The sequence below is a fragment of the Ammospiza caudacuta genome, chromosome 2 (assembly GCF_027887145.1).
Source record: "Ammospiza caudacuta isolate bAmmCau1 chromosome 2, bAmmCau1.pri, whole genome shotgun sequence".
NCBI classification, from domain to species: Eukaryota; Metazoa; Chordata; class Aves; order Passeriformes; family Passerellidae; genus Ammospiza; species Ammospiza caudacuta.
The window spans coordinates 93,914,594-93,939,577 of record NC_080594.1 but is presented as its reverse complement, the minus strand read 5'-3'; the positions used below and the strand labels follow the sequence as shown (position 1 = coordinate 93,939,577).

Below are 24,984 nucleotides of genomic sequence, written 5' to 3'. Positions count from 1 at the left end.
ATAAATACATATATATATATACATATATAAATACATATATATATATATATATATATATATATATATATATATATATATATATATATATATATATATATATATATATATATATATATAGGAAGACCTTGTCTTTCCCTATGAGAGGAGACTCCCCTTTTCCAGCTGCTGCACAGTCAGGAAGTTTCAGATACATCTCAGATAAAGTTGCAGCTAGAAGAGATGCCAACGTGCAGGACTTAATCAGAGGGAGGTAGCAGCAGCCATGTCAAGCATGGGAGAACAATTACGTGCGTGGCCCTCAGTGCTTTTGTGGCTTCACAGTGATGTGAGTCTTGGGCTGTTCCAGGTTTCTTCATGCTGGATGTTAAATTAATTAAGTAAGCAGATTGAGAATGCTCTAGCAGCCGCTTTCAGAAGACACCTTGGAGGTTTAATGTGCTTTAACTCCATGGGTTTAGTTCATATTACCAGTTCAGATCCTCTCCTAGAATCCCCTCCCCACTTACAAGCCTTTAGTGTTATTTTAGCTTTTCGCTTATGCATTTATCATAATCTGTGAAAATCAGAGCTGACACAAAGACAAAAGTTGTCACATTGAATACATTGAATACATTGTTTACTTGGCTTGAACAGTTATTTTTATAGACTCTCCAGAGAAAGTTTCTAACTCAAATTTGCCAGAGATACTCAACAAGTTTAACTAGAAACTTGGCATTTCTTCTTCCAGAAATTCTTCGAATTATATTTTCCAGCAACAGACTAATTGACAACATCTTGCTTCACCCAGACACACATCCTCCTGCATTAGATTTCCTCAACCTACGAACACGTGGAGTTGATGGAGGTGGTCAGCAGCTGGGCACTGCATTGAGCAGCCAGTAGATGGCTCACCTAGCAGGCACACCGATCAATCCCCCAAATTCAATTTTGTGTAAATGAGGAATAAAATTCCTGCCAGCTTGTGACAAGAGCGATTCTTCATTCCTAGACTGAGATTTCTCTAGTGTTCTGCACTGTATATTTTACATACTGAATCTCTCACCATTTTAATTTTCGCCAAGGCTTTCATGCTGTTCTAAGGGAAACAACTGCTCTTTTTCAAACCAGTGGGACGAGACAGCGTGTTTGACAGGAAAAGCCTAAAATTTATGTTTCTCTTGCTTCATGCTTAGACTTGAATTTACCAAAACAGCTTCTCCAAGAGGTAATAGTTCCTTGTTATTTATATCCACTGAACACCACAGTCACCTGTGTGATCCAGAACTGTCTGTGTCTGACTTATTTACATATTGATAGCAGCAGACATTTTAACCTGGAGAAAGGGTAGAATTACTTTAAATTTTAGTTGTGACCAGTAAGGGATAACCACCTTGCTGCAATTTTTAGCTTAGAAACACTACCTCCCAAAAATTTGGGCTAGGTGAGTTCACCAGCACCATAAAATACTTTATGAATTTTGCCTTTGGACTCCAGAAACCATGAACTTGTTTGCAAGAGCTCTGTAGCTCTGAAGCTGCAAAGCAATGCTTCTAGGTATAACAAATTTGTTAATATTAGTGTGATTTGCTATCTACAGTGTAGTGAAGGTGGAAGGACATGAAGAGACATGGTAATCCAGCAGCCATGATTTCAGGGTGGTCAAGGTAACTGGCCACAAAAAATGAGCTGAGTTCTGCATCCTGGAAACATGTTTATTAAAACTAAGTTTAATTTAAGGTGAGATTACTTCCAACATCTGTTCCAGCTCTAACAAAGACAAAAGAATTGGCTGAGGGTTAAAGTCTGGCTGTCCTACCAGCCACCAAGGAGGAAAGCTGTTTATAAAAGGGAAAAAATAGCCTCAAAATTTCTCATTCTATGAAGTCTCATCCATTCTGTTTCCAAATTGTATAACATTTTAGGTTTTAAGGAGTAAACAATGTATTTCTGCTTCTGGTTCTTCAAAGCTATTTGATGGATTTACCATTCTCAGCTCTAAGACAGTGGGTTCACTGCATGTCCTGCCTTGCCTCCTGTCTCCTCCAGGTGTGTGGACACTGAGCTCTGTGCAGGCAGCAGCACCAGCTCCTCTCAAGCCCACATGTTGCCCAGGAGCACCCAGCATCAGTTCTTTTTGGGCTGGTTACCTTTCTAAACCACAGGCGCCCTATCTGTGCCACGCTTCTCCAATCCTCACTGCTGTACATGCCTGTCCCATCACAGATCACAGATCTGATCTGCAGGCATCACTTTGCTGGGTATAAGGTTTTTTCCTAACTTGCCCTGCAGAAACAACACACACATGTTTTTAACATAAAATGTAACTAATTAAAATATATCAAGTTGATTTGGGAGGTAGCTCTCAAAATCTGTCCTGTTCAGGAGGGGAGGTTACTACACCAACTGACTCTAGGCAGCACCTCAAGGTGCTCCAGAAAATACTGAAGGAGATATTACCAGTATGGCCTAGTTGTGTGTGAGCTGATTCAGACAGAGAAGGCTTCTCCCATTCCTCCAGCTGGCTTTCATGTACATACAAACTTTTCAATCAACATAAAACAATATGGTCCCATCCCATCCCAACAGCTAGAATTGAGAGTTGCTGGCAGAAAAGACACGGTCTTTCCCCATCCTGTACTTCTCCAAAAACATTCAGTTAGCACTGCCTTGTTCATGTGATAGTGTAAGCAGAATTTTGACCTGTTTGACTCTTTCAAAGCAGATACTTGACTCCAACTAGTGCTTTCTCAGGGTGCAAAGTCAGGTGAGCAATAATATACCTGCATGGCACTCCAGTATGTTTTCAATGCACTATCTTTTTAGGAGACTGAAAAAAAAGCAGAAAGCTAAAAACATATATTTTCATCATCTCTCTTTTGCCCTTGGGGCTTCATTTAACTGCGACCTGTAAGATGGGGTCCTTTAAAATTTCACCCCCTGCATGGAAAATTCCCTCTCTGATTGCCCTAACTTTGATTTAGTAGGGGGCACATAGTTTAATGATGGGAAAATATTAGGGTTTGTATGCAATCAAAGCTTCCCATATTTCTTCTAAGTTGTTGATCTTAAAGGTACAGAGGTGCTGGCTCTGGAGAAGCAGTCACTGCTTTACACTAAAGAAAGCCTCTGAGAAGCTCAGTGTCTCCATGTGAAAGACATCCTTCAGTCTTCTACACAGAAAAAAATGTAGCCAACACGAAGCCATTGCCAATGTACTCCAAAAAGACAAGATATAAGTTTCACTATGACATTTCCTGGGCTCTACTCATTACATATCAGTCTGCTTTGCTTTTACACTCAGGATGGCAGGTAAATGTAATTAGTGACCCCATTTCTCCCAGGTCACTTAAGGAGTTAACCAAATTTTAACTCAATTATTCTAAAGAGCAGTTAAATATCTGCAATGAATATTTGCAGACATTGATAGTTTTATGTTGTTTTGTTAAAATAGATGTTATCTATTAAGGCATCATCCAGTAGCTTGAGCTCAGAGTTGGCCAACAAGTGACATAGGAGATACTTGGAGAAGTTAATGGACATAGGGGAGCAATTTCCCAGCTCTGTTTAAAGTAGAACTGTTCTTGCCAGCCCTCAAAACTGTATTCTCTCCTGACCATGCAAGTGTGTTGCCTGTAAAACATTCAGTCTTCAAAAAAGAGACATTAGAATTTGAGGATAAAAGCAGATTTTGTAGTTGAAATATTGCAAAGATATTCTGCCAGAAAAATCTTTTTCAGCAACTTGAGCATCCAACTCAAAATAGCAGCTCGTGTTGCTGGAGTCACTGCTTTCATCCAGCATCACAGCAAAAAGATGTGAGCTGGCATGGCTCAGCAGTCTGCAGGAGAGATGATGACAGCTTTCTGAGGGTGCAGATTGCTTTTGTTCTCCAGATAAAAGTACTCTTACCATAGCAGTCTCAACATCCCCTTTACCAGCCTGGCAAAGCTAGGAGCATGAAGAATGGGAATGTGTTGCTATGGCATCACTGGCAGAACAGAAAATTCAGCCGAGTTTACTCCAGCAGAATGAAAAACCCAGGACAGTTGTTAGGCACAACTGGAATGTATTTGCTGGGGTATAAATAGAAACACTGCAAAACTGATATATGTCTTACAAATGCAAGATATTTTTTCTCATCTTGGTAGTAATGCCAAATATCTTATGGGGAAGAAACGAGAAGAGCAAGTTGAAGACTTACCAGCTTCAAACTTGTAGCAGCTTAATAAAATACATGAGATTTTAGTCTTCAGCAGATCCCTAGCTGAATTCAGGACCTTTATTCTCTCAGAATTTCATTTAGGGATGTGTGAAAAAGAATTTATAAACTTTTTTATGCAATGCTCTATCCAGGGGGCCAAGGCTTTCATAGAATTACTCTGTTCAGCTTTAGACATTCATTTCAAGAAAGATGAGGTCACAGTGGAGAACATCCAGGTAGAAGCAAAAGCAGACAGAGCTCTAGAAATCATGGGTAATGGTGCAAGACTGGATGAATCAGAGCTGTTTTACATAAAATATGACCAAGCTGAGGTCACAGATACCTAGGAGACTATTGCAGAGCAGAAGGAAATAATCCTTCATGTCTGTGGTGGGTAAGAAAAACAGCAGCAGCTCCAAGTGAATGAAGAGAGATATGCAGATGAGACATGCAGAGAAGCGGCCTAACAGCAGGAATGGAAAAGCAGTAGAATAAAGAGATGAAGGAAAACTGTGTAGTCTCCATCACTGGAGGTTCCCAAGATGCAGTTAGATAAAAGTTTTTTGGTGTGGCAGAGAATGATTCTCTTAGTATGAATCAGAAGGGTGACTTCTCTGAGTGTGAATCAGAAGATAATTTCTTGAGGTCCCATCTTGTCCTGGTGTTTTTTTGACAACTGAATAATTTGATATAAAATATATCAAATTTATATAAAATAAGCACTTATTTTATATAAAATAAGCACTTTTATATAAAATAAGCACTTATCACAGAAACATCTTTTTTCTTTTTCTGACAGGATGCACTTTAATGTACTAATACAATGAATTATCAAAGGTCTGTATAATTCTCTGCAGAATCTGATGGCTTTATGGTCTGGTCTTTTTGGGTGTGCCTTGGAGGTACATATACTTTTAAAGAAAGTACAGCTGAGAAGATGCAAGAATTTTGTTTTAATTAGGTTAATTCAATGTAGTTCTGAGATTTGTTTCAGTGTAAACTTTATTCTATTAACATTACTTCATCATCAAAATTGCTTTAAAAAGTGGGAGATGAAGTATAGGAAAAATATTCATTCTGGCCTTGCAAAAGGAATTTTTATGTTAAAATACTTGGCCACAAATATTGCACACACAGACACAAACTACAAAGCTGTCAGTTGTGATAGAAATGAAATATAGGGAGAATTAATTCCTTCCATGTTTAGTAATAAACCGCATGAAGGCCATATGATGGAGATGCAATATGCACACCGTAAGCATCTATGGTCCAAGTTTTCCAATAAAGATCCATGAGAACTGAAGAAGTGTTTGCAGTATCATCTGAATTGCAGGCACCTGTAATCCAAGGAGACCCTTCAGCTTCTCATTGCTGCAATTACAGTGAATTCTTAAGTGCCAGGACAGTAAAAAAAGCATTTAAATCTACAGCTGTAAGCTATTCTTCTTCTTTCTTATAATCCTGATAAATATGAATTATCCATTAATTGCCAAAATTATTTTTAATCTTCTTAGAATTATCTTAGCTAGTTTTAGCTCTGCTTTCTGCCCTGCACTGCTGTGCTATCCACAAGCTGAGTGGAGTGACCTACCTCCAGCCTGACATGTAGCATTTCTCCTCCACCAGGGACCTACTGCTCTGATCCCAAGAGCCCATCTCTCCCTCCCTGGCACATCCCACTTCACCCCTCATCCTGCCATAACCCTACTACAGCTGCTAAGCTGTGTGGGACCTAGTCAGGCCATTTCTCTGAGTGCCTCCTCAGCCCTTCCTCTCTTCCTTGTGAAGTCCAAGTGCGATCCACCAGCCTGTGGTGAGGCCAATCTGTTCTTGGCTGCAAGGCTCACCAACAAAGCTCTTCATGGCATGTCCAGCCCTGAAAAAGAAAACAAAGCAAAGCAAAGCAAAACAAGGCAAAACAAAACAAAACTCACAAAGCCCAGTGAGAACCTCCTCCTCCACAGGCTCCAAACATCCAGGGACTGATGAGTAAGCACAAACTGATGAGTAAGCACAAACTTCCAGCAAGTTCTGCCTCTTCGTAGCCTAGAGGGATGCTAAATAGCTCTAACACTTCTGCCCCAGTCTGCTCTGAAACCTGCTCAAATATACCCAAAGGGAAAAAAGAACAGTGACTGGGATTAGTGCAAGTCATCCAACACAGGTATAATCCTGGTGCAGGTATCAGAATCTTTAAGGTTGGAAAATACCTCTAAGAGCAGAGCCCCACTGTTAGCCCAGCACTGCTGAGTCCACCACTAAACCATGTCCCCAGCTGCCATATCCACATGATTTTTTATCACTTCAAGGGATGGTGACTTCCCTGGACAGCCTGTTCCAATGCTTGACCACCCTTTCAGCGAATAAATTTTTCATAATATACCATCTAAACTTCCCTGGGTGCAATATGAAAACATTTCTTCTTCTGTTGCTTATCACTTGGGAGAAGAAAGAGACCTCCAAATGGCTACAGGCTCCTTTCAGGTGGTTGTAGGTCCCTTCTGAGCCTCCTCTTCTCCAGGCTAAACACCCTCAGCTCCCTCAGCTGCTCCTCATCAGGTTTGTGCTCCAGATCACTGCCCATTTACCAGCTTCACTGCCCTTCTTTGGACACACTTCAGCACCTCAATGTGCTTTTTGTAGTGAGGGGTGAATATGTTACATTTCTCTACCTGTCTGAAACAGGACAGAGGGAAGCAGCCATCTCACCTCAGCCATGCAATTGCAAAACCATTATGAGGACCCCAGTGAGAGCAGGTTAAGGCCCCAGTGAGAGGGTGACTGAGTTACAAAAAGCACATGTCTCTCCCAGGGACATGTCCTGGGCAGTCCCAGGCTGCCTGCCAGCTCAGGCTCCCCTGAGCTAACCGGTTCCTCCACATGCACTGCTCAGGGCAAGGGCTTCACTCGGAAAGGCAGGTCCTGCCCAAGTGCCTTCTTTCCTGCCATGTAATTCCTGTGTTTCACCTATGGTAGCTGCTCTGTGTATATGTATCCCTCAATTTCCAGCTCCTGGGTTCAGGCCAGAATACCTGTATGTCTTCCTTCAGGTTGGTGTGTAACTAAGTTTTGTCCTACTGGCTAATTCATGGCTCTAATTCTTGTCACCATCCCTAGGCACTTGGCACAGCACAGTGGAGCCCTGCTGGGGAAATGTGAGTGTCTCTCTGTGCTGCCACGAGCCAGACATCCCAGCTTTCTGTCAAGCTGTCTTTTACCATGCCTGCAAGAGTTTGAGCCTCATCACAAGGCTGGTTTAAGGCTCATCCTGTTCCTCTCCCACTGCCCAGCACAGGATGGCTCCAGTTCTGCTTTGTGAAGTAGCCTCAGCAACCCAGTCCATTCCATCACGCTGTGATTGCTCCCAAGCCTGGAGGCCCTATGCACTCTGATTACCTCCAGACCTGGAGGCCCCATTCCGTCATCCAGATTCATGTAACCCAAACTCCACCAGGCAACTGGCTATGGAGCAGCCAGCAGACAGGACCCCACCAAGGGCCACTGCAGCCTGTGCTCTGCTGCCTTCCAGTTATCCCACATTTCCCATTCCTGTTTCTACCCTTGGCAACCTCTCTCCAGTGCAGGCTCCTGGTCTGGACAGCAGCACTCCATGCCAAGACTTTTTCCCTGGTTTCTGCTTCTGCCCAGCTTCATCCCTCCTCCCCAGCTGCCCTCCAGTCTTCATTTCTCTTCTAACCAGAGAGCACAGAACGCCGTCCCACCCAAACCCTGGTATAGAGGTGTGGCAGCACCCTGTGGGGTTTAACTCCTAGGCAGAGCTCAGGATAATTAAGGGGCCAGATGGATTCCTCCCAAAGTTTGGCAGCCCTGGGAGAGCTGGGATGTGCATACATTACCCTGCAGTCCTGCACACGGCATTCTGACACCACACAGCTCCTGGTTTCGTGCTGTTCCAGGCAGCCTCTGACGGATACAGGTCTGCAGCGTGCACACAGGACCTTTGCCATGTCAAAATGCCTGCAAGCAGCAACCACCTATGGCAGCTATTAGGTTTCTATGGAATTTTGACAAGTCTCCAGGTGAAGATCAAACCATCTCAAATCTCCTGAGGGGCTAAGAATTAAAAAAAAAAAAAAAAAAAAATCCCACACCAAACTGATTTCACATTTCAGGATTCCCTGCAGCTTTGTAGCTAATTTAGAATCTGTTGATCCTGGTGCCAATACATAGTTTAAACTATCTCTGTACTCAGACTTGGTTCCATCCTCAGGTTAGCATTGGTTGTTTAGCTAGCAAGTCAGTAATCTAACAGCACATACAGGAGAGATATTTGTGAATTTTTTTCCATTAAGCAGAATGTCTCATGTTAGCTAAACATTTCTCTGGAAATCTTGCTTTCTCAGAAGCAGGTGAGTGCATTATTAATATATGTGCTAATGCACTGCCCCCCAGTGGAGTTGGAATCCTGTTCAGGAGATTGAGCTTTGCCAACATTCACTTGTGAAGTGTGTAAAGAGAACACTCCTGGGACATATGGTAAAACATTAAATTAACCATTGATGGGGCAGTATTAAATCTATTCAAATGTTTTTTATGGGGAGGATGATTCACATCTAATTTTAAATGTGCAGTACAGTTAGTGCTGTCCCTGCATTTCTCCTTTCTCAGCAAACACTGCAGTTACAGGGAACAGAAGGTATGCAGCTATTTGTGGGTGATGCTTCACATTCCCAAGATTCTAAGAGGAGCTATAGGAAGTTCTCATTTTTAGAGAATAGCCAAGTCTAAAATATCTTAGGGCTGATGAGGTATGACACATAACTATTAAAGCAGCTGTCAGGACCTGTATTTATTCAAAACAACCTTCCTCAGCATCTGGTAGGAAAACATGTCACTTTCTGGTAGGTAACAGAAATACTGATCATACCGGATGTTTCTGGAGATAACTTTAAATACTCCCACTGGCTCCTTGTCTTCCATAGATCTTCAGACTGTCATTGCATCACAGAAGTCCCTTTCCTATCCTCATTTAGTTTTTCTGTAGCAACACAAAATATTATAAAACCTGAGGTTAGGTTCACAACAGTCAGACTCGTGACATGTTCAAAGACTCTCATCAAAAAGTATCTTTACATGACTATAAATTTTTAAACATAAAACTAAACATGTAGATGATAAAAATCAAGACCATGACACTCATGGTCTTTAAGACTATGTCACTCACTGTTGTGTCAGTTATTCTCGGGTGTCATCCTCTTCATGTTTTCCACAGTGCTCTGCCATATTTTCATCATATTACCTCTGTGTCAGGACAGGGTAGTGCTTCTGAAACTGCATCTCCATGTTTTCTTGGTCCCATGTCACTGGAATGGGATGAGGCAGTAGATGTGCTTATGAGTGATAAAAATATCTTTTCAGCAGCTTAGTTGGGTTGTAGCACCAGAAAAGGCATGTGAATCAGCTAAATGGACAATTAATGAAGTGAGGAGAAGAGGAAATATAAAGCTGATTTGAAATACGGTGTTTTTGAAGAGAATATATAGGCTAGGGTTAGTAGTACCCAAGCCAGAGACAGTGAGCAGCTCTCCCCAGGTGACTGGGGCAGGGAGTCACAGACACCTGGCTGTGCACAGGGGGAAATCTCACCTGGCACAGCACTAGCAGCATGAGTGTGGCTTCCTTTCTGCAGATACATTTTCTGAACACCACACAGGCTTGCCTTCCAGGCCATTAGTTTGCCAGCCTGAGCTCCCCACTTCTCCTGTGCTTTCTGCTTTTCTGCTGTCAGCTCAACAGGTGGCAAAGCTTACCTTCATACATTGCAGGGTGCCCTGCAGCATGTGCAATGGTTTCCAGTTACCTCAGTTCCCAGGCCACAGGTATCAAGGCTGAGGCACCAGTGGGAGCCATGGAAGGCAGACCCACACCTGCCCTGACAGGAGGCTTGCTCAGCTACCTGCAGCAAGCAACCCCTGGACACTTCTGGCCCCTTCTTCCAAGATGGGCACTCGTAGTCTATTCACTCACCTGTAAAATCACAGTAGAGACATTGCACAAATTAAATGTGCAATATGTCCTTGGTAGGTAGTACTTGGCTCCTAAGTTCCCCTTGACAGAAAGCTTTAATTCCTAATAAAGAGGGTACCATGTAATCCTTGGTCTTTGATAAAACATTTGACACTCATATGCATAAAGAACGAGACCAGTCCTACAGGTCACATCAAAAGAGCAACCACTCCTTTTTGAAGTGAATTGAAGACTCCTGCCTGGTCCCTCAAAACCAGTCTTATTTAAGTGAGTGTATTGGGCTGCAAGCTGCAATGACAAGCAGCTGAGTGTGCCATGATGGAAAGCAATAGCTGCTCCCAAACAGGCAGGGTGCAGTCACAAGGAAGGAGGTCAAGTGGTACTTCCACCAGCTGACACTTTGTGTGGCAAGGAGGTGGTGTCTCAAAGTGTTCCTGAGTCGTGTGATGGTGGTGTTGGGAGAATAGGCAAGGAGAGATAGGTGATGTCATTTATTAGACACACTGACATACCTTGTAAAAAACATTTCAAGCCTAGTTCGTTCATCGGTTCCAGAAAGCACCAGTAAAATCCATGCTAACTGCAAGGCACAAGCAAGAATTCTTGGATCAATCTTGTTATGCTAATGAATCCCTCCACATGAGAGAAAAAGGTGGTTAACACCTGTGGAGCATGGGGGGTGTTCCCTGGGAACAAAGTGACAGGCTGTGAGCTCTTGCAGAGAGGAGAAAAAAGGAGAAGGGGAGGAGAAAACTAAAAAAAAGTTATTAGCACCTGTGTTGTATTTTTAAATATATTATTACATTTCTGGTATTTTGTAATTAACCCAAGTTAATTGTGAGCTCTTGGTTTGCATGTTTCAGCCCAGAGGATAACCAGTTTTAAAGCTAGCTTGCTACCTTGAAAGGCTCAGCTTGACATAGCCTACTAATGGTTTTATCAGATAAGGTACCACTAGGCTTAATGCACTCCTTAATTAGGAATGTAAACACCTTCATTAAAAAAGAAATGAGGGCCTCAGAGAAATTATGAAGAGATTTTATGATTATCGACTCGAAAGAGAAAGTATTCCAACAGAGAAACCCATTTCTCCCTCCTTCTCTAGGAGCAAAGGCAGCATACTTTGTAATTGCAACCCTACCAAGCATGTTGAGCATGAGATGCCACTGCACTAGGACATTCCTGGAGTTTTGGGACATCCTGGCTGAAGAAAGATGTGAAGGCCAGTCAGTCTCTCTGAAGGCATGTGTGTATAAATAGATGTGTTTGTGTACACACTCATGCCTGTAAACATGTGATTCCTGCAGGCATGTCCATGAGATGGGCTGGAACTTCAGCTCTCCTTAGCCAAGGTGATGGTTGCTCCCTCTCCTGCCTGTGCATGTGGTGCTTGGCACGAAGAGCAGCCTCGGCAGGCCGGAGCTCGCCAGTGCCCACAGACAGGGGGTCTGGCTGCTCAGGGTGTTCCTCTGCCCAGCTCTGGCACCGGGAGCTGTGCTTCAGCCTCTGTGCCCCTTCCCCTGGCTGAAGCCCCGGGGGAGCCTTGCCCATGGCATGGGTGGGTGGATGGGGCACACGGGGCTGCTCCCACGGGCCGTGCCCTGCCGGGCCCCGGGGCTGGCTGGTGCTGCAGGCCCGGCCGTGCCCCGCAGCCGCCGCTCCCGCGGGCACCGCACGGCGCCTGCTCGCTGTGTGGGCCCCGCTCCCAGAGGAGCTTCCCCTCCTCTGCTCTCTCTGCCTGCTCTTCCCAACAATGGTGGCCCGGCAGCTCGGGATGAAGCTTTGAATTTAAATGCAGCCAGCCTTTAGTTTACAAAAATAATAAGTCCCCTTCAAACACAGTTATGTAAAAAGTAGAATAATAAAAAACTTAATGTTTGTTGGCAGCATACGTATTCCTTTGTCTGTAAGAGAGAGGCCCATTGACAAACAAGAGGCTTTTCCGGGACTCTAATATCAAGTACCAAAATATACATGGCCACGACATGATACTGCCTCAATTACCTTTGCCAAACAGTGAAGCTGCTGCACCATTGTTTAATGCACTTGTACAAGGGAGGAGAATCCGTGGCCAGGACCCTCCCGATAACATCCTGCCCCACGCAGGGACCGGCTCTGCAGTACCTCCAGAGGCACCACCATGCTGTGCTGCATCTCCCTCCCGCTGCACCCCAGCTGCTGCTCTCTGTGCCTGTCACATGCAGTAATTCAGATGTTCTCGTGTAAACCATGGAAAAAACAGAACTGTGTGTTGATCTCTCTGACAATATTTGGCTTTGAGTTGAGAAATGCAAATGTACTGTAGAGCAGAGAACAGACATTATTTGTTGAATGGTCACCATGGGACTTTTATTCTCTTTACAATTTCAATAAATTTTGTCAATGGTCACTGCAGGGTTTCACCTCAGTTCCTTCATGTGAAGTATTTCTAAATTTCGACCATTATTGTATTAAATTATAATGCAATAATAAATATAATAATCAACCATTATTGTATTTAAAGAACGACACTGTCTGCACTATGGTAACAATCATCTGCTTCCCAAATATTATGATCTTTGAAGGTAATCAGCAGCTCCCAGGAACAAACCCTGAGAAATGGAGGCAAAGTGTGATCTCAAATCCTTATTGGTCCTAATAATGAAAAACAAGACACAGACTGTTCTTACTTTGGTACTTATCATCTAGAAGAGTAAAGCACAGAAAAAAGGAAAAGGTGTTAGAAAAGCACAATCATTGCTTTGGTAGTTTGTACTTTCCTAATTTTCTGCTCCAAATGGAAAGCAATACTTGTCTCAGGAGAGCTTCTGAATTTAAATTGTTTCTGTATCAGCAGTTTTACCTTGCCCCTTGCAGCAAAATTCCAAAAACAAGTTTCCTGTCCCTTGGGTAAGAGTAGATGGAGAAACTTCTTAGGAAATGGTGATGAAGAGAGCATTGAGCAGATGTGGCACTGAGACAATCCAGGGAATGACTGTGTTGCTGCTCATTAATTTTCATCTTAGAAGTATTAGGCTGGGAAGTCTAGCATGTTCACTTACAATTTTTCGTGGTGATGTAAGATCCTTCCTCCCACTATTTCCATGGAAAGCTCAGATGCCCTCTGGCAGCTCTGAGCTGGCAGCAGGGTGAGCTCACCTGGGTGGTTGAGCAGATCTGCTGGGGAGAAGGGGGTGCAGCCCTAATGTGCCCCCAGCACCACCACCTTTGCCAGTGCTTCTCAAAAGAAAAGACCAAGCCCTCTGAAAACAAGTACCTAAGCAAGGAAACCAGAAGGAATAATATGTCTGTTGTAGCACTTTCTGGAAGACATTGGGAGGAGCTGAAAATAATCAGAAAGTCTTCTTGGAAATCACCTTAGAAAAACAAGCAGAGGTGGAAAGCAAGCCTGTACCACTGAGGAGAATCCTTCTGGGGACTGGCCAAAGCATTCAAGATTTTTTCCCCTGTATTATATATGTGTGTGTGTGTGTGTGTGTGTGTGTGTGTGTGTAGGAAATATAAGGTTTCTGGGGCTTTTTACCTAACTATGCAGCAGGACACATCACAGATTTATTGATTTATTTATTTAATTTTTCAAATTTATTTATAGTCAAACACCCCATAAGAAAGCAAAAGAGCCTATGTAACTTCTCCTAAGATCAGGGCAGCCTTTTGATTGGGAGAGATGCAAATCCCTGCTCACAATTTGCCCTAATATTTTTCTGTTTTTATAAAGAAAATATTGTTGAATGGTCACCATGGGACTTTTCTTCTGTTTACAATTTCAGTAAATTCTGTCACCAGCTGCAGTAGCCTCCATGGCAGAAGGTCACAAATGCCTTTTCCCTTCAGTATCACTTCCCCACCCAAACACCAGTCTGTTAGCACGAACATCGCTGATGAGGATATGTTGTGGTGGCAGGCTGCAAGATCAATTAATTGCCATTTTCCTGCCCAAAAAACCAATCCTATGCTCAGTCCCCTCTCACATCCCCAAGTGACTTGGAGCAGCACGGAGAGGAGTTGCCTGTGAGCCATGTGCCCTGAGTGGACTTTGGAGTGGGATTGTGTTCCTCCAGCAGCCTGGCAGGGTTAGGTTTGGAAGGGATGCTGCTGGCATCCAATGTAAAACCAATGTCAGCCCGGGGGAGAGGCTGAATCAGGGCTGTGCCAGCAGCAAGGGGCACAGCTGGCTCGGTACCAGCCAACAGTGTGTGCACTGTGGGAAACCCCAGGCTCCTCTCAGACCTTGTTAATGCCCCCTTTCTGCACAAATGTGTGCCAGTCATGCAAAGTGTGTTAGAAAAGCCTTTCCTTCTTTCCTGCTTTTGCTTTGCTCCTGCATGGTAGCCTCTTTTTCCCCCAAAGAATGTTTCATAAAGTCAATGGGCCGCCTACCTGAGAGCTGACACGTCTTTATGTATGGTGAAAAAACGGGTTCAAATATCAACTTCCAGACGTGGTTTCCAAATAGGCAACCCTGTAGGAAGTGGATGGCTTTTCATTAGGTTTGATTGTCCCCAAGTCCTCAAAACACAGTGCCCCCATTAACAAATTAAAGAATCTTTTGTCTCCTCTTGTCAATACTGTTCCCACTGGAAAAAGTATTGTTTCTGTGCTGGATTAATCTATTATTTTTCTGACAGGGTTGCCAGATCACAGGGCAATTAAAGTTTTATGTGTAGCTCGGGCTGTTCTCACTGCCTTTTGATGTTTTGGGTGAAAAGGGAGAATAGAGTTGTATCATTTTAGCACTTTTTACATCTCTCTGAAGAAATTCTTAAAGTATTTGCAAGGTCAAAGTGATAAAGAAACAGTGGGAAACAGTATAGTTGGTGTTGTCCTACGAATGTAATAATGTTCCCTACAATATTTTTTCACAACAATGCAAACTGTAATTAAGGCTGCAAAATAGTTTTCTTCCATCATCTCTGTGTTTCCATTTACTTTTAATTCGCTGAGTTTATTCTGTCCCTGAGCATGCAGTGCCATCATTGTCATTCAGTGATGGGCTTCCCTCCTGAAAGCAAAATTCAGACTGCATCTTTTCTCAGAAGTCTGGAGCCAGGCTGAACTCTGCTGCTGAACTCTGAAGCCTGTGAGGCCCTGCAGTGAGGATTATATGCTTATCTCAGTTAAGAAGGATTTAGCACCATCGGGAGCATACAGAGATTATCTACTGAGCTCATGCAAAAAACTGTGATACTGTGGAAGAGGTGGATTGTGAGGTTCTTCCCATAAATCCTGGGAGCTCAGGACAAGTGCTGGGTTTGCTGGTGGCCCTGTGAAGGACATGAAATGTGCCCACTTCTATTTCTATGAAAGCCTTTGTCTCGCATTCTGCTGTTGTTAGCTGGGGTCTTGGATGTGGATTAATGATTGATACCAATTTGCCAGCTACTTAGGGATTACATTCCTAGCCACTGATAACCAAACTGCTGCTTAGGAAACCCCAGAAAAGAAATGTGTATAGGCCTATTGGAATTGGCAAAGTTGTTTGAGACAGTGGTTGTGCCTTTCCCTCTCACAAGGTTGTTTTCTGTCGTTGAAGTATATCTATGTCAATGATGAAATGAAGGAAATACAGAGATATGAAAAAGCCCCCATTTGTCTACATGAGAAACATTCCTATGCTCCAGCCCATGTGTTTGTTTTCTTCTTTTTTTCAACTGTATTTTAAAAACCAAAAAAGTCTGTGATAGGAAATTATTTTTCCACTGTATTACTTACTGAAGCCAGAGAATTAGAAGAACATGTAAGGTCATCCATTGAAAGTTGTGAACTTTGGCTTAGTCCACCAGCTGTGGTAACCTCATTGTTTGCACATTTCATATATTCATTCTGATTATAATTATGGATGCTGTAAATAAATCATGGCAGTGCTACCTAATTATCTAAGTAAATTATCAAATTTGAAGGCTAACTACAATGAATGATGCTTTTTCTTTGTTTAGACAGCATGTACTAAACATTTTCTACCTGGTGGTTTACTTATTTAATTACTTATTTACTTATTTATTTGCACCTACCAGTTCTTGATAGGAAACCACAAGGACTGTATGGAAGGATTTTTGGTCTGAGAGGAGAAATATTTGAGTAATAGGGTCCCAGTCATCTCTTTTTTCTGTTCCTCAACTTTCTGCCTTGCATCTACAGGAAAATAGCTGAGACAGGGAGTCTGTAGCATTTCTTGCTGTGGTTGCCACTGGGAAAATAGTCTTCCTTTTCCTGTCATCTCACAGATATATTCTTACCAGCTATTAACGAATATGCCCAAAAGACAAATATAGCTGTAATTAGCAACCCCCGCTAGTCATGACGAGACTTGCTGTGTGTTGCACACCTGATCCACAAAGACACCATCTATGTTTTACACCTCCTCTCTGGAGACACCCACACATCCCAAACAAAAACACAAATCAGCATCTCTGTAGGGCTTGGCAGACAAGCAGCCGGAGATCCCGAATTCCTTAGGAGCGATACCAGAGTCCCATCAAAAAGTACACCTCCAGCTCCTTCCTGCTCACTGCTTCATTCCAGCCCACAGGAGAAAGCCATTTGCTTCAGCTGAAGGAGAATAATTAATTAAGAACTAATTTATTTTAATGGTTAGGGGCCATAATGTCTGGTCACTCTTTTCCCTGCTTATTGGCAGAAGCTGGCTGGTTGAACGTGTCTTCGTAGGTGTCAGCTGGAAACAAAAGCAGTTTTGGCACTAGAAGACCCTTTGTTGTGTGATGGGATTAATGAGTGACAGATAGCATGGTGCAGATACAGCTTACCGTGCCTGAAAACTGACAGCAAGCCCAAGAGCAGCCTGGCATGTCTTGGTAGATACCTTCTGGTATATCCCCAGCTGAGTAACTACCTGTGGCCCTACTGCCAGAAACTTCATTCATCTCCCTCCCCCCACTCCCATGTTCACTCCAGTGTTATAAAATAAGTGTTTTGAGTTTTAACAACAAAGGAGGAAAACCCCCAAACAAATAAAACCAACAGAAACAACACAGCCAATTTATGGCAGTGTACTTGAATAGGAGGATGAATACCAAAATTTAACTTTTTTGATATTGCAATTTGTGGGAAAAGCCTCCCCTGGAGTTCTAATCTAGCACTTTGAAATGACTTTTTCCAGTTAAAAGAAGTATTTCCCATATGCTTGACACATTGCTGCATAAAATGAAGGAATGCAGGGGGGGGAAAAGTATGTTTACATACAAAACATACCCCACATGCATATTTATATTAAGAGAAAGAAAAATATTTTATTTATATATGTATAATTTGACACTTTCAACATTTTATGTAAATAAATGCCAAATGAAGAAGACTGTATGGAACATTAGTGGGCTGTACTTCTTCATTTCCATTTTTCAAATCTGGCTATGATTGCATACGAGTACCTCAAACAGAGAACATCTGGGTGGCTTGAAAGCAACTGAAGCACGGTTTTGCTGTAAGATAGACCCTTGCTGTAAAGTTACAGATTCAACATTTACTGCTGAAATTTTTGGTTCTGAGCAGCCTCAGACCAGATTTATAATAAATGTGATAATTAAGCAGTATCAGTGGGGCCTTAATAATATTGATATCTAAGGTCTAACAAACTCTTTTATAATTAGGGTACAGTTTAATATACATATGCATTAAGACAATATTCTTGGAACTTTTCCAGGCAACTGCACTGCCCCAGACTTCTTCCAACTTCATGTTTGACACTTTATACAATGGAAATACTATTTTCCATCTCTTACCTCCAGATTTAGGACAATTTATCTCTGATTCTCTTTTGTTTCTAGGTTTCAAAGTGCAATTTCCTGCTCAAACGAATATACTTATGATTCAGGTTGTCCACCCACCCACCCAGTTGCCTGTCTCAGCTAGCCCAGTTGCTGGAAGGAACATATAAAGCAAGTTCATAGCTTGATGCTGGAGTGATATAATCTTTGCTTAATCTACTTAGTGTTTAAAAATGTAAATGTTAGCAGCTATCTCAAATGAGAGCACTGCTCTCATGTAAGCTGTATGCTCGAATGTGGCACAAAGCAGTAATTGTACTCTTCTGGGAGGCTAAAAGTCTCCCAGCGTCTGAGACGAGGAAAATTGAAAGAGTACTTTACATCTGGTAGGAGCAAAATGTCGCAACTGTATCTCAAACACTTGCAATTTGGAGCTCTGAAACCCCCAGGGCATATTATGTGCTGTAACAATATAATTAAATAGGTTCTATCGTTCTTTAAAAAAAAAAACAATTTGAGCTCCTTTTCCTGTCTCTTTTTTCACCTTAGAAAGAAATCCAGTACTTGAACGTGGAACATTAGGTCTTATTCAAAATTAATAATTTTTAAAAACTAACTAAATAAGCACGTGTGTTTGTAACATTGATTTCAGCCTTTCTTTTTCCCAACTGTTTCTATAGCTTTTCGAATATAAGGTTTGGCTCCTTCCTTGGGTTTAACTTCTTAAATTTGCAGTTTGCTTAACAAGACCAAAAAGCAGCTGATGCTTCCTGAAGAAGGGAAAGCAGCTCTGGGCTTTCTCCGTGCATCCACAGGAGCTGGCAAGGAAAGTGCAGCCCTGGTGTCCTGACTGCCCACACTGCTTGCCATTGGTTCCCTCCCTGGCTCTGCTTTGGCTGCTCCGTATGGATCTTTCCCAGACAAACCTGATGCAGTGTGGTCAAGCACTAATTGGTGTGGCCACAGGCCAGGCTGCTTCATTTCAGTGGTCAGACACAGCCTTCCATTCCTCCATGGGAGGATTTCTCAGCAAGCCAAGAGGTGCCAGAATTCAGACTTGGTTCCTCATCTTTCACAGATTTTTGCAAATATGGCAAGACTGGATCCCCTCCTGCCATTATCTGCTCAAAGAGAGGAAAGAGGTGTGCAGTAAGGGGGTGTGGTGTCTGTGTGTGTGCATGACTGCACGTGCACATCTACCCCTTCTTTGTTTAGACCTCTGGGCATTGCTCCCATGTAACCTTTGTTCTGCTTATGAGCCCTTCTGTTCTTATTTTGGCAACACACACAAATATTTACTCATGTTCATAAACAATCACCAATTCTATCTTTTCAGGTAAAATATCAAGAGAGCATGGCTCACCTGAGTGAACGTAAATGGACTCACGTGTTCCCTTTCCTGATGGTAGGTGTTTCTGTGTGTACATGTCTCTCTAGTGTGCAAAGATAACAGGGCTCTGCCTGGGTTATTCATAACCGCCTGTGAATTATGGCAGAGCCACACATGATGTGTGGTACTGAACCTCAATGCAGTGATCGTTTTCATTCCATAAAACACCTGAGAATGTGCAGTTTAAACGGTGGCTGCTAGGAAGCAGGGAAAAGGAGAAGGACCCAGGATGGAGCAGAGACAGAAAGTGCTGGAAGAGCACATTAGCCTGGCTATCACATGACACCCAGCCCTATTGTGGTTGAGGCCTGAGGCAGTGCATTATCTCTGGTTGTTGTAGTTGTCCCTTGCAGTCACATTTATGAAGGCTCGTTAGAGCTGGGAGTGATGAGCGTGTGAACTCCGGCATTTGCTAGCGTGGGAGAGCATGTGAGTTAACAGGTCAGGAACCATGGCCTTCAGTGTTTTAAGGAGTGGCAGTGCCAACAAGCATGAATGTCAGTCTCTGAGAAACTCTTGGAACTACCAGGTTGCTGAAACCTGCATCTGCTTCCATTTAAATAGTGTCACCCCTTCTGCTTCTGAGCTTTAGGCGTGTTTCACCCTGCAGTGCTGGCCCTGCTGCCTGTTGAACCACAGCAGATGTGCAAGGGGAGGGGGTGAGGCATGGAGGACAATGGCAGTGGAAGTGACAGTGCTCTGGAATGCTCTCTGGTGACAGGTCTCCCTGGTGTACTCTGCCAGCGCCGAATACTCCAACTGCGGTGAGAACGAGTACTACAACCAGACCACTGGCATGTGCCACGACTGCCCCAAGTGCGAGCCGGGTGAAGAGCCCTACATGGTAATTTCAGCTTCTTCTGCTGCTGGGGGGAGCGTACCAAGCCCCAAATGCAAAAAACCCAAATGCTTTGTTGTGTGGAAGTAATGGGTGGGAAAGGAAATGGAAAGCTGTGGATCCCCTAAGCAGGGGCACTCACACCTCCCAGTGTGCTGTGGGGGTGAGGGGTCTTGCGCACACACCAGGAATCCATGTCCCAGGAGCAGCCTGTTACAAGGGATGCTGTAAAAATGGAAAGGTAGAAGTTCCGTTCACAGTCTCTGCCAGTCTGTTCTCATCTCAGTAGTTATTTAGAATCTGATGCTGACATTCCAACACAGAGTGATAAATCGGTCAGTCTGGTTTGCTTGCTGGTCCCTCACACTGACAAGTTAATTTTGCTCTCCTGCTAAGATATTTCAGCACTAGAGGAACTTGATTGTTTCTGCAATATTTTAAATCATGGTTCCTAAGTAACCATTTGATTTACAGCAGATAATTGTTGCCTATTTAAAAAAAAATAAATTACTGAAATCCTGTTTGGTTTTAATGGGATAAACATCCTATTGCAAGCATTTCACACAGTTGGTAGTCCCAAACAAATATGTTTGAATAACCAGTTTGGTTTAGTTTTATTTAATCTAAATGTAATGTTCAGCTGGAACATGTGAATTCAGAGATTACAAAATCTCATCCAAACATTTCCTTTTGGGCTGCTCCCTCTGGGGTCTCCTGGCCTGAAACTGCTGATAGCCCTGCTGCAGCTGTGTTTCTCCTGCAGGAGTCTTCTCTACTCTTCCATTTTTAGCTCTCTCTCTATCCAAGCAGCAGCTGAAATTCACTTCCACAATTTGCTGGACTATGATAGAAATAGTTTGGGGGGACCACTTACAAACAGTATAATTCTCCAGTGCCCCTTCTCCCTTTCCAGCACACAGCATGCTGCATCCCTATATCCCTGCATGGTCTTTTTAGGATAGACACTAACAGGCCAAATGACAGACTCCCCTTCCTTTGTGCTGCAAGGCCAATGGGGCAGGTTGTGAGCTTCTCTTTTGCTAGAAGTTGGTGTGCAGCACAAGACTGCTTTTGAGTGACTGTGTGTTGTTGCAGACATGTGGATATGGCACCAAAGACGAGGACTATGGCTGCATCCCCTGCCCTTCAGAGAAGTTTTCCAAAGGAGGGTACCAGATATGCCGACGGCACAAGGACTGCGAGGGATTTTTTCGAGCCACAGTCATGACACCTGGGGATCAGGAGAATGATGCAGAGTGTGGTCCCTGTCTCCCAGGGTAAGGAATTATCCACAGACCTTTGCTCTACCCAAGGCACTGGGAAGTACTTTTCTAATGTCAAAATCTCTGACAGCCTCTCCATGTCAAAGCTGACTGTAGGTACAATACTAGTAAATTATGCTTTTTCATCTCTGCCAGAACAATACATTTAAATGTTTTTAAAGCATTGGTGAATTTAATAAACACAGAATCATAAAATAGTTAGGTCTGGAAGGGACCCTAAAGAAGATGTTTTTAATCTTACTGAAATCTCACTGTTTGTAACAACTAGAAAACTTTTTCCTCTTACTAGAAATGGAAAGGGAACAAGCACAGCTGTGCAGTGCCATTTTAAATACTTGAAGAAATCCAGCTTGGCCTCCAGCTGTAGCTTCAGAGGGCCACCTTCTAAGTCCTGCTTACTACATATGAGCTGCATGACAGCACCTAAATACCCTGTAGGGTCTATGCTGGCACTATAGCATGTTTAGGGGCATAAAATATCTCCTCTCCAGATGTGAACAGCTGGCACATTTGTCAGTAGTTGACAGTATTAGCTAACATAGCTGTTCAGTGAGATTTACCAAGGTATTTTAGTCTCTCGGGTCCTTTCTACACAACAGAGTGGAGTCTGAGGAGCTGTTAATGTAGTGTGTGTTGTGCTGTTCAGAGTCATAAGATGTTTCAGGGCTGGCTGAAGGGGCTTATATAGGTGCTGTTTATTAAGTCTATCTTTGTGATGGTCTCTTACACTCAGTATAATTCTCATAATAACAGTGAGAAAGAAATGGCTACATTGGATATGTATATCCTTGACAATATTACATTTCAAAGTCTGTAAACTCAAGCATACATATGCACACTTGATGGTTTTTTTGTAGGCTGAGTAAATACTCTAAAATACAACCTCTCCTTACATACCTTTTTAGTTTCTGCCACTATTCCTCTTTGGTTTAGAGAGTAATTCCTATTGACATTTGGCTTTTGTGCAGTTTGCAGATGCTGTATAACCCACACTCCTTATAGCACAGGAAGCCCCATTAAAGAGGCCCTGCAAGCTTACAGGTTTATTTTACCAGTAAGTCTTTGTGAAATTTTCACAGTTTACAAATAAAATGAAGGACTTGTCTAGCTGCCAGCCAAACAGACTGATGATGTGCCATGAAAAAGCTCCCTCTTGACTTCCTCTCATATATCATAAAGAGCAAGAAACTTAAACAGTGGTCACAGTTGCTGTTTTGCAATTTTTGTCAGGACTAATGAGGTTACCCAGGTGGGAGCAGGGTGCTGGCTGAAAATAATCAGCTTGCACAGCTGGTGCTTGGGGAGAAATCTCAAAACACCATGTTTGCACAGGTGTAGCCTGTAGCAGAAACTGGCCTGCCGGAATCTGGCTGTGTGCCCCTCCTCCTGCAACGCTCAGGTCCTGGGATTGTTTGGCAAAGCCAACAGTTAGGGAAAAACACCCTCTCAGTGCAAGCCTGAATAGATGGAATTCTCTAGATAAACTAAACATGAGCTAAAACAAGCTCTGAAGTGCCCTGACTCCTCATGCTGCTTAGAGTCCTCAGAGTTTGCTGCTGGGTGCTGGTGGCTGAAATGCAGAGCCTGTGTGTCAGAGCAGAGAGCTGGTGAGTAGCTGATTGTCCTTATTGTCCCCTGTGCCACAGGGACAGCCAGGTACCAGGGTCAGTGGCACTGGCAGGGTGCTCCCTTGCCTGGGCAGTAACCCTCAGAGAGCCCCTGAGTGCATGTGAGGGATAAAATCAAGGTTTCCATTTTGAGAGGACTGCTTCCATAACACACTGCAGACCTGCCCAAGGTAACAGCCCACATGCTGCTCTTTGCACTTAAGGACATCTCATCCCTTTGCTATTTTTCACCAGCTCAGTAAAGAAGCCTGAGGAAAAGATGAGCATATGGCATGCTCTGCACCAAACTTTTCAGACAAAATACCACTGAAGTGGCAGCCCTTCCCAGTGGCTACAAGAGCCATCCTCTGTACTTTATCTTAATTAGGTGCTGGATAATTTTTTTTTTTCTTCTATTCTCTTTTTTTCTTCACTATTACTGATGACCAATTTTAGGGGAGAAGGAGGCCTTTGGTACAAGAAAGGAAGTCATCCACCATTTATTTGTGTTCCCTCTCATATAAAATAGAAATAACACTGTTGTGTTCACAGGAAGTGTGCAAGACAGGGGAGATTTTCAAGGCTTAGTTCCAAAGCTGTGATCCTCAAAACCAAAGTCCAGTTTCCAGTGAACTCTAGAGGTACCTAGACTGAACCTCCTGGGACACTGCAGGCTTTGTCCTCTGCTCCCTGCCCAGAAGCTCTTCCATCATGCCAAATAGACAGGTTAAGAATGTGGAAATTAGGTGTGACTCCGCCTATTTCCCTCAGTGGAGTGATCCATTAGGTGTTCCTGGAGTGAGACTGAGATCACAGCTGACTACAAGCAGCAATGGCAGGTCACAGCAAGGGTCTCTCTAGCCTGGTTGTCTGTCTTCATTCAGCAGTGGTCGTAAGGAGTAAGTACAGGTCAAGTACAAATAACACATATTCCTTATGCTGTCCCAGCACCTATTTTCAGCTTGGGCTAAGTCTCCAGTCCCCTACAAGATAAAATTGCAATGGGATAATTTTCTTTTTAAATGCAGTCTGAAATGCCTCTGCTACTGACATTTCTCCATTTCATGTGTTTGTCCATGGCTACAGCAAATGCAGGATCAGTTCTCTGAGAGGCTTTAAGAGAAGGAGTGAATGCTCCTCTGTTTTCTGCATGGAAAGGTTTACCCAGTGAATTTCTAATGAAATTAAGTGCCACCCTTGCTGCTCTGGATAAGGCAGCAGATGCCTCCACCAAGGATACTCCTCCTTGATGTCTCTCTGCAGACCATCCCCTGCTGAGAAGAGCACCCACTCCTCTCTATCTCCTGTTCCAGTCCCAGGCTCCCTGTTATGGTGGGAGGGCAGACCTAAATCTGGGTCCAAATCCCTGAATCTGCAATGGCACCACCGAGGTTAGCCCAAGATAAGCCAGTATGGTGTTAAGCAGAAAAACAAGTCCAGTTTTCAGTCTAGCCTCTGTTCTTGGATTTTGCCTGTAGCCCCTCCAAACCTGAGCCTGACAGGTGCCAAGGAAAGAAAGAATAAATATCACAGTGGAAGAGTAATACTGTGAAAATTCATTTTGTCATTAGTGGGTCACTTCTCTAGTTGGTGATAAAAAGCTATGACATATATCCAACATTACCTTTAATATCTGGTGCTTTGGAAAGTAACTGGAAACACAAATCTGTTGCCACTACTTTGTGGGGGTGAGTCACTAATGCTTGCAGCTGCAGAGTTTCCTACTCACGTGAGTGAATGGTTCCCTCCATGAGCATCCTCTTCAGTTTTCATTACATGTTCTCCACCATTCTGCATTGTGGTGAAAACCAAGAATTCTTCCACCAGCTTGATTTAATTAATTGTCAGAAGGATTGTCTTTCCTAAACCAACACAGCTATTGCACTGTGGATCCTAACTGTCCTGTATTTTTCTTCATAGATTTATATGTGTCATTGGGTTCCACTCTTTTGTTTTGTGGTTTGGCAGCCTTTTCCT

The 24,984-nt window shown here is 43.2% G+C and overlaps 1 protein-coding gene across 2 annotated transcripts in view; it reads left to right on the top strand.

Moving 5' to 3' along the window:
• The window catches only part of EDAR (ectodysplasin A receptor), a 71,956-nt gene that overhangs the window by 27,162 nt on the left and 19,810 nt on the right, over positions 1–24,984 (top strand). For both annotated transcript variants that reach the window (XM_058825727.1, XM_058825726.1), the window contains exons 2-4: positions 19,226–19,294; positions 20,001–20,123; positions 21,213–21,394. In XM_058825727.1, the coding sequence (XP_058681710.1) occupies positions 19,244–19,294; positions 20,001–20,123; positions 21,213–21,394 (356 nt within the window). In that variant the 5' untranslated portion in view covers positions 19,226–19,243. The remainder of the gene's footprint in view (positions 1–19,225; positions 19,295–20,000; positions 20,124–21,212; positions 21,395–24,984) is intronic.